Source organism: Manacus candei, unplaced genomic scaffold (genome assembly GCF_025592945.1).
Source record: "Manacus candei isolate 608988 ecotype Guabito, Panama unplaced genomic scaffold, ASM2559294v1 h1tg000045l, whole genome shotgun sequence".
Taxonomy (NCBI): Eukaryota; Metazoa; Chordata; class Aves; order Passeriformes; family Pipridae; genus Manacus; species Manacus candei.
The window spans coordinates 529,440-544,521 of NW_026138093.1; the positions used below are offsets into that span (position 1 = coordinate 529,440).

At 52.5% G+C, this 15,082-nt stretch overlaps 2 protein-coding genes and 1 pseudogene across 2 annotated transcripts in view; 2 read left to right on the forward strand and 1 right to left on the reverse strand.

The window, feature by feature from the left end:
• LOC127474808 (uncharacterized) overlaps positions 1 to 15,082 on the forward strand; it is a 1,366,245-nt pseudogene that overhangs the window by 429,530 nt on the left and 921,633 nt on the right.
• Positions 1 to 15,082, reverse strand: part of LOC127474839 (zinc finger protein OZF-like) — a 212,354-nt gene that overhangs the window by 81,121 nt on the left and 116,151 nt on the right. The window lies entirely within an intron of this gene.
• On the forward strand, positions 4,733 to 5,701 carry LOC127474888 (olfactory receptor 14J1-like). The gene has a single exon (XM_051796209.1). The coding sequence runs from the start codon at positions 4,733 to 4,735 to the stop codon at positions 5,699 to 5,701; it is 969 nt and encodes a 322-aa protein (XP_051652169.1).

Sequence of the window (15,082 nt, forward strand, 5' to 3'; positions counted from 1 at the left end):
TGACTGTAGCAGTGGAAATGTATGATGGTTGCCATGGTAACAAACCGTAGTGATGGGAATGTATGATGGTTGCCATGGTAACTGAGCATAGCAATGGGAATGTATGATGGTTGCCATGGTAAGCAACAGTAGCAACAGGAATGTATAATGGTTGCCATGGTAACTGACTGTGGCAATGGGAATGTATGATGGTTGCCATGGTAACCGACCGAAGTAATAAGAATGTATGATGGTTGCCATAGTAACCAACTTTATCTGTGGGCAGTATACTGGTTGCCATGGTAACTGACCGCAGCAACGGGAAAGTATGCTAGTTGCCATGGAAACTGACCATCACAATGGAAATGTGTGATGGTTGGCATGGTAACCAACTGTAGTGATGGGAGTGTTTAATGGTTGCCATGGTAACTGACTGTAGAAACGGGAATGTACGATGGTTGCCATGGTAACTGACCGTAGCAACGAGAATGTATGCTGTTGCCATGGTAACCCACTGTAGCAACACGACTGTGTGATGGTTGCCATGATAACCGACTTTAGTAATGGCCGTGTTTGATGGTTGCCATGGTAACTGACTGTGGCAATGGGAATGTATGCTGGTTGCCATAGTAAACAACCGTAGGAATGAGACTGTATGATGGTTGCCCTGGTAACTGACCATGGCAATGGGAATATATGCTGGGTGCCATGGTAACAGACCACAACAGTGGGAAGTATAACAGTTGCCATGGTAAACGACTGTAGCAATGGGAATGTATGATAGTTGCCATGGTAACCGACCATAGTAATGGAGATGTGTGATGATTGCCATGGTAACTGACTGTAGAAATGGGAATGTATATTGGTTGCCATGGTAACCAACTGTCGCAACAGGAACGTATGATGGTTGGCATGGTAACTGACTGTGGCAATGAGAATGTATGATTGTTTCCATGGTAACTGGCCATAGCAATGGCAGCGTGTGATGGCTGCCATGGTCACCGACTGTACCAGTGGGAATGTATGCTGGTTGCCATGGTAACTGACTGTAGCAACGGGAATGTACGATGGTTGCCATGGTAACTGACCATAGCAATGAGACTGTATGATGGTTGCCATGGTAACTGACCATGACAATGGGAATGTATGATGGTTGCCATGGTAACTCACACTAAGAATGGGAATGTATCATGGTTGCCATGGTAACCAACCATAGTGATTGTGGTGGTTTCACTCTAGGCCTTCCTGGAGACCAACTTGTAACCAGGAAGGAACTAGAAAAGTGATCACGGAAGTATTCCATGCTATTCCTTTACGTAACTTGAGGTATAAATAAAGCCAGCGGGAGGCATCTTGCTCTCTTCCTCTCCGGCGAGGTTCGAGAACGGCGGGTCCCTGTTTTGGTCTGGTTTATCTGGAGCCGAGGCCTACAGTGACTACCGTTATCTGCCACGCGTGAGGGGAGAGCCTTGGGCCGTGTCTAGCCATCCTGCCTGTTCGAAGGGAAGTGGTGAGATTTTTGCTAGTTTGCCTTCGGTCGGCTGGTTGGCTTGTTCGGTCCTTGCCCCTTTTTGTCCTTCTCCCTTCCCCCCCCCCCCCTTCTGTGTGTGGTATTCTCCTTTTGTGTATCTGTCTCATATGTAATATATATATATATATATATATTTGCTATAGCTTTGGCTGCTTGGTTTTTTTTTTTCCTTTTCCCTCTCTGGGAGGCGGGTCCTTGTTGTCGAGTTTCAGGGACTTGGCAGGAAGCCAGCTCGAAACTTGCGCAGTGATGGAAAATGTATGATGGTTGCCATGGTAACTCAGCATAGCAATGGGAATGTATGCTTGTTGCCATGGTAACTGATGGGAGGAATGGGAATGTGTGATTGTTGCCATGGTCACTGATTGTAGCAATAGGAATGTGTGCTGGTTGCCATGGTAACTGACTGTAGCAGTGGGAAGTATGATTGTTGCCACGGTAACAGACTGTAACAATGGGAATGTATGATAGTTACGATGGTAACTGACCACAGCAATGAGAATGTATTCTATTTCCAAGGTAACTCAGCGTAGCAATGGGAATGTATGGTGGTTGTCATGGTAACTGTGCTTTTTTTAGACTATGGGTACGACATTTTCATCTGCAAAAACATTAGTGAGTGCCCAGAGATCTCCCAAGATGGGCTTTAAAGGTCTCAAGTACATGAGCACTAGAGAGGGGCTAAGGAGCTGTGGCCTCAATGGTGTGGAGACTGAGGACAGTACAGGACAGCCCAGAGAGGGCTTGAAGGGAGGATTTAGAGATGGTGGATCCGTTTCTCATAGCAGAAAAGACCATGAGAAATAAAGAAATAATGCCAAGTTCAGTTAGGGAGGTCAAAACTGGAAAAAAAGAGAAAGGAGTTTCACTCTGAGGGCAAAGGTGTGGTGCAACACATCACCCAGAAGGAGTCTGGATGAGCCCAAGGCTTTGTGTGTGCAGGAAGAGCCAGGGAGGACGCAGAGATGTCAGTGCAGGAAGGTGCCAGCCAGGTGGGGCAGCCGGGGGGATGACGACAGCCTGCAGGGAAAGGGGCAGGGCATGGACACCGTAGGACAGCCTGGGCTGGAGAGGAGACAGGCATGGGGAGAAGCTGAAAGGCCCTGACACAGCCACCTTCTGCAGGCCTTTGGCCATGGCTGCTGTCTGTGCCCCTGATGCCAGGAGGAGGGGAGTGCCCCTTGCAGCCCTGGGGCCTCATGGCCTCCTTGTCCCTGCTCAGCAGCCTGGCAGGTGCCACCCCATGGTCCTGCCCTTGGCACTGCACATCCCACATCCCAGTGCCCCAGGAAGAGCCCTGAGGAATGAGGCAGGGACAGGATCTGCCTTCCCAAGGGCTGGTGGTAAGGCCTTGCCCCTTCAGGTTAATGAAACACATCCAGGTTTCCTCAGCAACAGAGCCACCTTTCCCTTGCTTGTCCATCCTTGTCATCACTGTCTGCAGTTTTCTGCTCAAACTGGAACCCAGGGACAGGTTCTCAGTTGTGTCCCTCAGTGAGACTCATCAGCACTACAAGAAACTTCAGTGTTTCAATCTCATTTTGACTTCTTGAAAAGTTGTTTGAACTTCCTCTCAGGGACTGAGTCTCAGGTAAACAACACCAAACCCCCTGAGGGTCATGGAATGCCTGGGGCTGTTGCTGTGCTGCTGAGCTGGGCCGGGCTCCTGGCACACAGGGAGCTCCTGGCAAGCAAGAAGAGCTTCAAAGAGACAGCTCTGCTGGTGAGCAGCTCCTCTGCACAGCCCAGCAGGGCTGAGGGCACTGCCAGGCCAGCTCAGGGACACCAGCAGGGCACAGACACAGCTTCAAGGGGCTCAGCACTGGCAGGAGGGCTGAGAGCTCCCTGTAGGAGGAACCTCGGCAGGGTGCACACGGTGAGTCTGTGGCTGCAGGGCAGTGCAGGGGCAGCTCCTGGAGGCATCTCCTAAAGCTGGCCCAGCCCCATCTGATGGGATGGGTGAGCAGGGGCTGTTTTGGGGCACTTTGGAAGAGCTGTGAAGCCGGGGGTGCAGCCAGGGGTGCCCAGGGCTGTGGGGCAGAGCAGGGTCCTGCAGCCCAGGGTGCTGTGCTGGGCAGGGACTCTGCTGCCTGCCAGGGGCAGCTCTCAACCGGCCCAGGGAGCTGCTGCCAGGGCTGGGGCAGAAGGGCTGTGGGCAAGGAGCAAACCTGGCAGCTGAGGGAGGATCTTTTCCATGTCTCAGTGTTGCAGGGTCAGACCTGCTCATAGCTCCAGACCACTACACCATATTGAATGGAGAATTTTTTGCAAGCTCAGAAAAGACAGGGGTTACAGGAAAGGAATTTGTCCTGATGGGTGTTTCCTACTTAGGCATTGTAGCACAGACATTGTTCTCTCAGTTCTGGAGGCTGCACTGAAATTTAAACTCTTTTACTCTCTGAGGCGACTATTTCAGGCAGGATCAGAAATGAGCACAGGACCCTGGGCAGTGCTGAGCCTTCCCTTGGGGGTGGGCACTCTCCTGTCCCAGCCCTTGGCTTCCCTGCAGGAGGGCTCCTGTCCTGCTCTGTCCAGCACAGCTGCACCTCTGGGCTGGCACAGGGGACACTTCCCAGAGCTGCCCTTTCAAGCAGCACTGCCCTGCTCTCAGCACAGATCTTGGTGGGGTTTTTAAAGACAAATCTGTGTGTGAAGTCATCTTCAAGGCAGCCCAAGGGAAAGTGCAGGGCAGATGGGAAACAGGCTGAGAGGCATTGCAGCTCTCCTGGCTCTGCAATAAGCAACGGAGAGCTCAGCCCTTCTGCCTGTCCTGTCTCAGCACTTCAGATTTGTCATCAGAAAAATTTGCCCCTAAAAAAACACACCCCAGGTGTTATAACTGTAACCAAAAAATCCAGTCAAAATTTTTTTAAGGATACTCGGTGCCTCTCTTCTGTGGCCCAAATTGCTCCAAGACAACAGTACAGGAATTGAACTTTTCCATCAAAGCTGGGTTCCCTGTGACATCCCCTGTGATCATGAGAGCTGTCCCAAACCAGCTCCATGTCTGCACTGCAGCAGAGCAAAGCTGAGTCCTTGGCAGCACATGGGCAGAGCTCCTGCTCCTCACAGCACCCTGAGAGAGCACAACCCAGAGAAAAGAAATGCCTTGACTTGGAGGGGATTTCCCTGAAAACTGCACTGGCTTTGCTGAGAGGGATCTGTCTTAATTGTTCCCTGTGCTTTCCTTTTCTGAACAGACCCTGTCCTAAGGAACAGTAAATGTCCAACAGCAGCTCCCTCACCCAGTTCCTCCTCCTGGCATTGGCAGACAGGCGGGAGCTGCAGCTCCTGCACTTCTGGCTCTTCCTGGCCATCTCCCTGGCTGCCCTCCTGGCCAACGGCCTCATCCTCAGCGCCGTAGCCTGTGACCACCACCTGCACACCCCCATGGGCTTCTTCCTGCTCAACCTCTCCCTCACAGACCTGGGCTCCATCTGCACCACTGTCCCCAAAGCCATGCACAGTTCCCTATGGGACACCACAACCATCTCCTACACAGGATGTGCTGCACAGCTCTTTTTCTTTGTCTTCTTCATGGCAGCAGAGTATTTCCTCCTCACCATCATGTGCTACGACCGCTACGTTGCCATCTGCAAACCCCTGCACTACGGGACCCTCCTGGGCAGCAGAGCTTGTGCCCACATGGCAGCAGCTGCCTGGGCCACTGGCTTTCTCACTGCTCTGCTGCACACAACCAACACATTTTCTCTGCCCCTGTGCCAGGGCAATGCCCTAGGCCAGTTCTTCTGTGAAATCCCTGCCATCCTGAAGCTCTCCTGCTCACACTCAGACTACCTCAGGGAAATTGGGCTTCTTATAATAAGTTGTTTGTTAGGTTTTGGCTGTTTTGTTTTCATTGTTTTCTCCTATGTGCAGATCTTCAGGGCTGTGCTGAGGATCCCCTCTCAGCAGGGACGGCACAAAGCCTTTTCAACGTGCCTCCCTCACTTGGTCGTGGTCTCCCTGTTTCTCAGCACTGGCATATTTTCTGACCTGAAGCCCCCCTCCATCTCCTCCCCATCCCTGGATATGGTGGTATCTGTTCTGTACTCGGTGGTGCCTCCAGCACTGAACCCCCTCATCTACAGCCTGAGGAACCAGGAGCTCAAGGATGCCATAAGGAAAATGATGACTGGATGCTTTTCAGAAGCAAAACACTGGCTCTTTTCTTCTGGAAATCATTCCTAACATTACTTGCTACAGGCCAACCCTCTCTTCTCACCATTTTGGATGGGCTAAGAATGTTTTCTTTGGTATTTTGACTTTTTATGATGTAGTGCAGAATAAAATTTTGTTCTTGGTGCAGCTTCTAATTCACTGTCTTCTTCCTGAATTTGACCCTGCCCCTGTGTAAATGAGGAACCCTCTCTTCATATTAAAAGAAATGAAAGGTCACAGTAGAAACCTGGTGTTTCTGAGATAGTTTTTCAGAGACCTTTGTAAAATGTCAAGGTAGTGCCTGTGTGCAGGGGGGTTGGGGAAAAGGGGACCAGAACAGCAGCACTGCAAGGAAGCAGCAGCAGCATTTGATCCTTCCCAATTCAACACTCTCCTTCTGTGCCTTTGGGGAAGGTCCCTGAGTGCTCTGGCTGGTTGGTCACTGTTGTGCTTGGTGTCAGTGCTGTGACCACGGGCAGGGACAGGCCCTGGGCACTGCTGGGACAGAGCTGGGCTCAAGGACAGCAGAATCCTGCCTGGGCTGGAGTCACCCAGAGATCAAGTACCACGTGTCTGGTTTAATCCATGAGAGCACAGGGCACACAGCAGGAACAGGGACAGGAGTCTGAGGAGTGACTCATCTTCCCCTCAGTGAACTTCCAGAGGTCAATCAAGAGCAGCCCCCAAAGCCATGTCCCAGCTCTGGAACAAGGCAGGGCCCTTCTGAGCCCCCTCCATGGCCACACAGGAGCGTCTGGGGGAGGTGGTCAGTGGCAGGGAGCACCATCAGCTGGCTCTGCCTCCCAGCTTGAGCAGCACAGCCCAACAGAGTACCCCATGGCCCCGGGGCCCACAGAGCAGCCTCTCCAGCTCAGGGGCTGTGGGGAGCACGGGCAGGGGGTGCAAGAAGGGCTGCTCAGGCCAGCACAGATGTGTTCCCCTGGGGAAAGGCTCTGTGGGGAGATGGGATGTGCCAGGAGAAGAGCAGGACACCCTGTGTGAGCAGAGGGGCCATGGAAAGAGGCTGCCCTGGCCCTGGGGAAAAGAGGGGGCAGAGCAAAATCTGGGAAACTCCCCGGTCTGAGATCAGTTGTGCTGCCCAAGAACACGCTGACTCCAGAGGTGTCCAAGCGGGGCAGAGCCGGCGACTCCGGTCCGTGCGGCGGCGGGGGGGAGGCAGCGGCTCTGCTTGATTCCATGGAGTTCTGGGGAGGCACAGTGGGCCCTTGGTTCCATGAGATTCTGAGATGTCTCAGGGTTCCTTTGGTTCCAGGAGGCCCTGCAGTGTCACAGTGGCCCCTTGAGTCCATGAGGTTCCTCAGTGTCACAATGGCCTCTTGATTCCATGAAATTCCACTATGGCCCAGGGTTTCTTTGTTTCTAAGAGCCCCTGCAGTGCCACAATGGCCTCCTGATTCCATGGGTTTTCGCAGTGTCACAATGGCCCATTTATTTCAGGAGGTTGCCCACTGTCCCTGGGTTCCTTTGACTCCATGGGGCCCTGAAGTGTCCCAGTGGCCTCTTGATTCCAAGGGTTTTCCTAATGTCACAATGGCCCCATAATTCCATGAGGTTCTGCAGTTTCACAGTGGCTCCTTGATTCCATGAGATTGGACTGTGTTATCACAAAGCTGAGCCCATCCTGATGAAAGTTCTGAGGAGGTTTGGAGGAACTGGGACAAAAGGGAAGGAAATCTGGGGAAGGAAAGAGGGGCTTGACCAACAGAGAGGAAGGATTTTGATGAGGTAAAACCAGGTTCAGGTAATGCTGAGGGTGCTGAAACACTGACTGTGCACTCCTGGTAGGCCTTTACTCTCTTTGTAACCTCAAGCCCCAACACTACCTAAAAGTGCTGCCCCTCCAATGGAAAGGAATCCACTGCTCTAATTCCAAGCCAGAAAAAGCCCAACCCCAGAACTCCAGACTCTTATTTTTACTCCAGTGCCCACCCCATTCCCAAACCTGTATTACCAGTATGAAAAGCCAAGCTTTAATCCTGACCCAGCTCAAAAAGCTCTTCCCCTAATCATGAACTGCCAGCAGAACAACAAACCTCCCAAACTTCTGCCTAATCCCCACCCTGAGCTCTAAACCCCAAGCCCTGACCATTCAGCACCCCCACAGCCCTTGGGAGCAGGGCAAGGACCTGCAGGGCCCAGAGCAGGCCCAGGGGGTTGGCAGAGGAATGGGAGGTGACCTGGATCTGCTCAGCTCTGCAGTGACCCCCAGGAGAAGGGCCTGGGCTCTGGCAGGGATGTCCTGTGGCACAGGGGCTCAGGATCCAAGTTCAGAAGGCCAAGTGCACATGGCAACAGCCAGAGCTGGTGCAGAGACATCAGGGAGGGTCTAGAAATGCTGCTGGGAGGGGGTGGGAAAGCAGGAGGGGTGTGTGCAGCCTGCAAGGCCAGAGCAGCAGCAGGGCCAGGGCAGGACAGCCTGCAGGAGAGATGGCCAAGGGCTCTGGCAGGGCTGCAAGGCCCAAAGGCACCCAGGCCTTTGTCCCCTTGCCTCTGGCAGCTGCCTCTGCCACTCAGGCCACCACAAGACACTTGCCTGGCAGGTTCTGCACTTGGGTTCTGCCTCGCCCCTCCCTCAGGAGCCTGGCAGGGGTTGCCCAGTTTTGGGCCTTTGTTGTTCCTCCCCCTCCCATCCCAGTGCCCCCCAAACAGCCCTGAGCCAGCCGGGAGGGACAGGATCTGCTGGGCCAGGGCCTGGGGCTCAGGCCTTGGCCTTTGTGCTCCACAAAACCAAGGCAGGCTTTGCTCACCATTGCAGGGGCCTGCCCAGAGCCTTTGTCTGCCTGCACTCCTGGCCTCCAAGGAGCTGCTCCAAGGAGTCCCTGGGGAGGCTTTGGCAGTGCCTGCCCTCAGTGGGGCCCAGCAATGCTTCAAGGCACTTGGAGTTTGGCTTCTGACTTCTTCAGCAGCTGCTTCAATCTTCTTTCAGTACCTCAGGACCATGGGCTGGGCTGCAAACACCCTGTGAGGCTCATTAAAATGCAGAAGTCCCTCAGGATCTCTTTGTCTTCCTTTAATTGTCTTCAAGACAATTTCAAAACAAGTCTTCAAAATTTGTACTTTTTTTTTTTTTAATTAAAGGATGGGTATTTTTTAGTTCAGAGAAGAGGTGATAGAGGTGTTCTCCAAGTGATCTTGATGCTGAGTGTCTCCTCAGAAGATCCACACTGACCCTGGATGATCAACCTTGCTCCTCACCCCAAACCTCACCAGTTCTGACATGGCCCATCTTGGACTGACAGCTGATGCAGCTCCAAACACACTGTGGGACCCATTAAAACACTGAAAAACAAATTATTTTTCTTTCCTTAATCGTCTTCAAGAAATAAACAACTAATTGGAGTTGTTTTGTAGTTTAGCTAAGGAGGAAGATTTTAAAGTGGACGTCACAAAATATATATATATTTTTATGAAAGGGAATGATTTACACAGAGCCTTGGGATGCAAGACGGTCAGGGGGCAAAGGATTTAGACACAAAGATAAGGGGGCAAATGAGTTTAGTAGTACTTAATCATTGACCAATTGAGCAGTTTTCAAGTGATTCAATAGCATGTGCTACAATTTTAACAGTGACTGAATTATAGATTCACAATAACATCATTAACACCACAGTCAATTCACACCCACACCCAGGCAGAGATGTGTGGACATATCAATAGCTGGCTGTGGAAAGGTTCTTTTCCAAAATTCTCCTTGTTGTCAGGGAAACACTCCCCCAAATCCCTTTGTGTTTGCCAACAGACAAAGGTCACAGCTGGAGGAGTGTTTGTTGAGGGGGATCAGAATTGTCCTGGGCATCACTGAGGGTCTTTGGAGTGTTGCAAACTGGAGGGTTCCCGAGCTGGGAGAGGCTGCCAGAGGTGTCCCACTGAGAGGGAGGTGCTGGGGAGCTGCCAGGGCCTCCCTCAGCCCCGCTGGTTGTGGGTTCCCAAGGGGACTGGCTTCAGCTATCTGTTGAATTTCCATCCTGGTGTCAGGAATGACTGGAGTTTCCAAACTATTTGGGAACTGGATCCAAACTGTTCCATTAGGGTTATGATTCAGGTAGGGAATGTTCCAAGGTTTTCAGGGGATGACTGATTATCCTGTGTTCCCCAGCTCTTACACCCATCCCAGTCAGCTGGATGGTTCATTGACAATGTGTCCCCAGGGGTGACACCTCCGATGCCATAGAAACCCCTCCCCTGGATTAGGAAACCTTTGAAATTCAGGAGGTGTTCCAGTGGAGCGTGAAAATGAAGAGCAGTTTTCCCAAAGCCCAGCCCCAAGCAGAACAAAGCCAGGCCCATCAGTGTCAGAGCAAAGGTCCCCCATGGCTGTGTCCCTGTGGCCGCTGAGGCGGCAGCGCAGGCCCGAGGCGGTGCCGGGTCCCGGTGCAGCCGGGGCAGAGCGGCGGCTGCGCGAGCGGCAACCCCGGCGGTGAGTGCGGCAGCCCCGTGGGAGCGGCGGCTCCGGGCACAGACGCCGGCGGCAGCCGCTGTGGCTCCTGGAACCCAGTGGCCATTGGGACACTGCAGGGCCTGCTGGAATCCAGGGGCCGCTGGGACACTGGGGAGCCTCTTGGAGCCAAGGGAACCCTGGGATGTTTTGGAACATCCTGGAATCAAGGAGCCGTTGTGACACTGCAGGGCCCCATGGAACCAAAGGAATCCTGAGAGGTTTTGCAACCTCATAGAATCAAGGAGCCATTTCTGGCAGGATGCTCTGCTCTGATAATACCTAAAAAATGGTCAGAGATTGCAAACAATGCACATGGTCTGTGTTGAGTTACTGCTGGTGTCAAGGTGCTGTTTTTAATGTTGAATTATGCTAAACCCAAAATGCTTCCTGAAACTTCAAACACACATCCTGCTTTCTGAAGCAGGATTTGACAGATAGGCTGCTCCCTGGTCTGCAAATATGTCTGGCAGTCAAACCCTTGATAACTATAAAAGCCTTGTCCAACTGTCATGGGGCAGATTCTTCCACAGACTTCCTTGAAGTGTGTGGAGCTTCTGCCATGAAGCATGGACAGCTCTTCATGGTCACTGCCCAGGGGTTAAGTGAAAGAGAGAGAACTACCCCCTGTGGTTGTGGGATGAGTTACCTCAATCTCTGCTTCAGGATTGTTTCTTTTTGCTGGCTTTCATCCAATTGCTTTAATAGAATGACTTTGAGAGACTGCACTGTCCTATCTTACACTATACTGCTAGGAGGTTTTGGTTTTTATACTGTGCAGGAAATAATTCTGTTTAGTGTTTTTTGTCTGTTCACTTGTCTGATCAATTTTCTGTTCATTTGTCATAATAAACAATTCATTTTATAGAAATATTTCTGATTTGCCATCACTAAAACCTGCAGGACAAAGTGATTGAATCACACCTCTAGAATTCCTTCAGTTTGAACCAAAATCTGAGCCTGAGATTGGATCCATCCACAGCCAGGTTCCTCTCTGAGAAGGAATTTAGAAAGCAAGGGGGTCCTTTCTGCCCATCGTAGTTCAACGAGACACCTTCTGCCATCAACTTTGTCTAAGCCTTCCACCCCCCAGCCCCAAGCCGTGACACAGGGGCGTGTCTTGTCCATGCAGGGCAAACATGGACTCCTGAGCTGGTCATTTGCTGTCCCTCCTTGGAGGGAAGAACAAGCCCAATGGCCTGGGGTGAGAGGCCAGTGCTGGGAGCGGCGCTGGCTGTGCCAGGGCACTGCTGGGTGCCCCCACCCTGAGCACTCCCCCCCTTGTGCTGGTCACTGCTGTTTTCCTCTGCAGGGCGTTGTGTTGGGCACATCCTGGAGAGCAAAGTGGAAAGCAGATGGAAGCTTTGAGGCCCTGGCCTGAGGAGATGCCCCTGCAGGATGGCAGTGCTGCTGCAGAGGTCAGCTCTGTGCCAGCAGTGCCCGTGGCTGTCCCTGCCTGCAGTCCCTGGACAGTCCTGCAGCAGGACTGGCACCGACTGCCAGAGCACTGAGGCCTCCAACAACACAGGGCTCTGCAGGACAGTGTGGAAGGGAAGGGAGAGGAGGCCAGGCAGGAGAAGGGCTGCTGCTCCCTGGCAGTGCTGCTCTGCTGGGACTCTTTTCTGGCCCAGCTCTGCACAGAGGCACCGACCCTGCAGCTGCAGAGAAGTCAGAGAGGAAAGATGTCAGGCAAACAAGTCAAGGCAGAGTTCTTTCTTTATTTGGTTTAAGCAGACAGTGAATACAATTCCCAATTTGTGTAGCCTGTGGGCCAGGCTAGAAAGTCCAACACTGAATTGAAAATGGTGTTTATATATATATAAATATACATATATATATGTATATATATATATATATATATACAAATATATATCTAATCTTTATATCTATAATTATAGATATAAAGATTTTTTGGTGTGAACAAATTCTCACAAAAATAACACCCCTACCAGGAGCAAAAAATAGAAAAGATACGGTGAACCTTTAAAGAAATCTATAACAGGATTGGCCTTTAATGAGGTACATAACATGCAGAAGAAGGAGAGTTTGTTGCTTCTGAAAAACACCCAGTTATCAGTTTCCTCAGGGCGTTTTTGAGCTCCTGATTCCTGAGGCTGTAGATGAGGGGGTTCACTGCTGGAGGCACCACCGAGTACAGAACTGACACCACCAGATCAAAGGATGGGGAGGAGATGGAGGGGGGCTTCAGATAGGAAAAACTGGCAGTGCTGATAAACAGGGAGACCACGGCCAGGTGAGGGAGGCACGTGGAAAAGGCTTTGTGCCGTCCCTGCTGAGAGGGGATCCTCAGCACAGCCCTGAAGATCTGCACATAGGAGAAAACAATGAAAATGAAACAACCAAATGCTAAACAGGCATTAACCACAATAAGCCCAAGTTCCCTGATGTAAGAGTGTGAGCAGGAGAGCTTGAGGATGTGTGGGATTTCACAGAAGAACTGGCCCAGGGCATTGCCCTGGCACAGGGGCAGGGAAAATGTATTGGCTGTGTGCAGCAGAGCATTGAGAAAGCCAGTGGCCCAGGCAGCTGCTGCCATGTGGGCACAAGCTCTGCTGCCCAGGAGGGTCCCGTAGTGCAGGGGTTTGCAGATGGCAACGTAGCGGTCGTAGCACATGATGGTGAGGAGATAAAACTCTGCTGAAATGAAAAAGGCAAAGAAAAAGAGCTGTGCAGCACATCCCATGTAGGAGATGGTTGTGGTGTTATGAAAGGAATTGTGCATGGCTTTGGGGACAGTGGTGCAGATGCAGCCCAGGTCTGTGAGGGAGAGGTTGAGCAGGAAGAAGCCCATGGGGGTGTGCAGGTGGTGGTCCCAGGCTACGGCGCTGAGGATGAGGCCGTTGGCCAGGAGGGCAGCCAGGGAGATGGCCAGGAAGAGCCAGAAGTGCAGGAGCTGCAGCTCCCGCCTGTCTGCAAATGCCAGGAGGAGGAACTGGGTGAGGGAGCTGCTGTTGGACATTTGCTGCCTCTAGATGTGGGGCACTTTTCAAGTAGAAAATAACAGTGACAAGTTAGGGCAGAACATTCTGAGAAAATTCAAAGCCGCTTTCCAACACCCCTCTCGCTGCTCCATTGGTTTTCCTTTTCTAGAAATCTCCCTTCAGCTCCATGGCTGGAGCCCTGGTTGGGGCTACTACATCTTCCATGAGGAGCAGACCCTCTGCCCACTTGGTGTGAGTGGTCAGCCCTGCTCTGCATTGGTGGGATCATGGGCATGGTGGGCACAGGGGCCCGTCCTGGTGTTCAGCTGTGTCAGATGGAACTGCTCCCACTGCACTCCCAGTTTCTGAGAAAAACCAGGACAGCAGAAGGCAGTGTCACAGGTTTGTTTCATTTTATTTATTTTTTTTTCCAATTCCCTCATCTCTCCTTAGGAATGTTCCTGGATGTCAGAACCCCTCAGCACTTCTGATGCACTCAGGGAGAGCAGAGCAGGTCCTGCCAGGCAGGAGGATTGTCTGGGGCTTAGTGCAGAGTGAGAGGAGCTGGTCTGTCCCCCTCTCTTGTTTCCAACTGCGTTGGCTTTGCTTCTTCTTGAGATGGACATTGATGACACTCCCATTTTGGTCTGAAAAGCCACCAGACACTGTTGAGAGAGGGATCCATCCCAGACCCCTCAATGTCTCAGGCTGTCTCAATGGCTCAGCACCCCACTTGGAGCCAAGGACACCCATGGCTCATCTCCCCAACCCAACAGCATCTCCTGGCACCGGCACAGCATCTCTGCCCCTCTCCACTGGGGCTTTCAGAGAACACAGCTGTGCTGAGAGAATGATTTGCATTCTCCAGGGCAGCTCCCAGCTTGGAAGGACACCTCAGAAAAGAGCCAAGTGTCCTAATGATGGGGTCTGATTGAGGGGAAAAGAACTCCGTACCCAGACCCACAGACTTCACTGTCCACACCCCACAGGGCAGAGGACAAGTGGAATGTCTCATTCCCAGGGACACACCTACCTGGGGGGAATCCCAGGATCAGTGTTGGACTGTGTAGCTTGAACTCCCCTGCCCAGTGAGCCTGACTGAGAGAAGGAGGGAACAACCTCAGGACCAGGGGCAAGCTGAGAACCAAGGAAATACACAGGGAGGGTCCAGCTGGGAGAGGCCAGAGCAGAGCCCAATGGGCACTCCGGGCAGCGTCACCCTGAGCCAGCTGGGCCACCTCCCAGACACCAACAGTGCCAGCAAGTTGTTCTCAGCCCTGGGCAGCTCCTCAGAGTTCCCTCTGCAACTCAAACCACCAGGCATGTGGCTTGAGAGCTTGAGAGAAATCCCTCCTTGGACCTTCCCCTTGAAGTATCCCCTGGAAAATATCCTGGGGTGCTCTGGTTCTGTGAGCAGCCCTGACCCATGAAACTCTCACTGGATAGCAGAAGAAACCTGCCCTGCCCTGCCAGGCTTTGCTCTTTCCACCCCCAGCCTCTGCCCAGCCCTGAGGGAGCTCCCCAGCCCAGCTGAGAGCTGCCCCTGGCAGTGGCAGAGCTCCTGCCCTGGCACAGCCCTGGGCTGCAGGACCCTGCTCTGCAGGACAGCTTGGGGCAGCCTGGGTGGTACAGCCCAGCTTCACAACCCTGCAGCCATCCCTGGGAGAAGGGAACCCTGCTGGGATGTGCCTGGGATGGTGCAGCAGGGAGTGGGATGTGCCAGCGTTAGGAGATCTTTGCACCAACTGCAGACACATTGCCCTTCATGCTGACTCACCGTGTGGGAGCCTGGAAAGATTCCTCCTCCAGTGGATCTTCCTCTCGACTTCCCTCCCAGCCCAGGCTGAGGTGTGTAACCTCTCTCTGCCTTGCTTTTGTGCCCTGGGTGCTGCAGGCAGTGCCCTCAGCCCTGCTGGGCTGTGCAGAAGAGCTGCTCACCAGCAGAGCTGTCTCTTTGAAGCTCTTCTTGCTTGCCAGGAGCTCCCTGTGTGCCAGGAGCCCGACCCAGCTCAG

What these genes read in the sequence shown, in the direction of transcription:
- LOC127474888 (XM_051796209.1), top strand. Translation starts at nt 4,733, where the DNA reads ATGTCCAACAGCAGCTCCCTCACCCAGTTCCTCCTCCTGGCATTGGCA.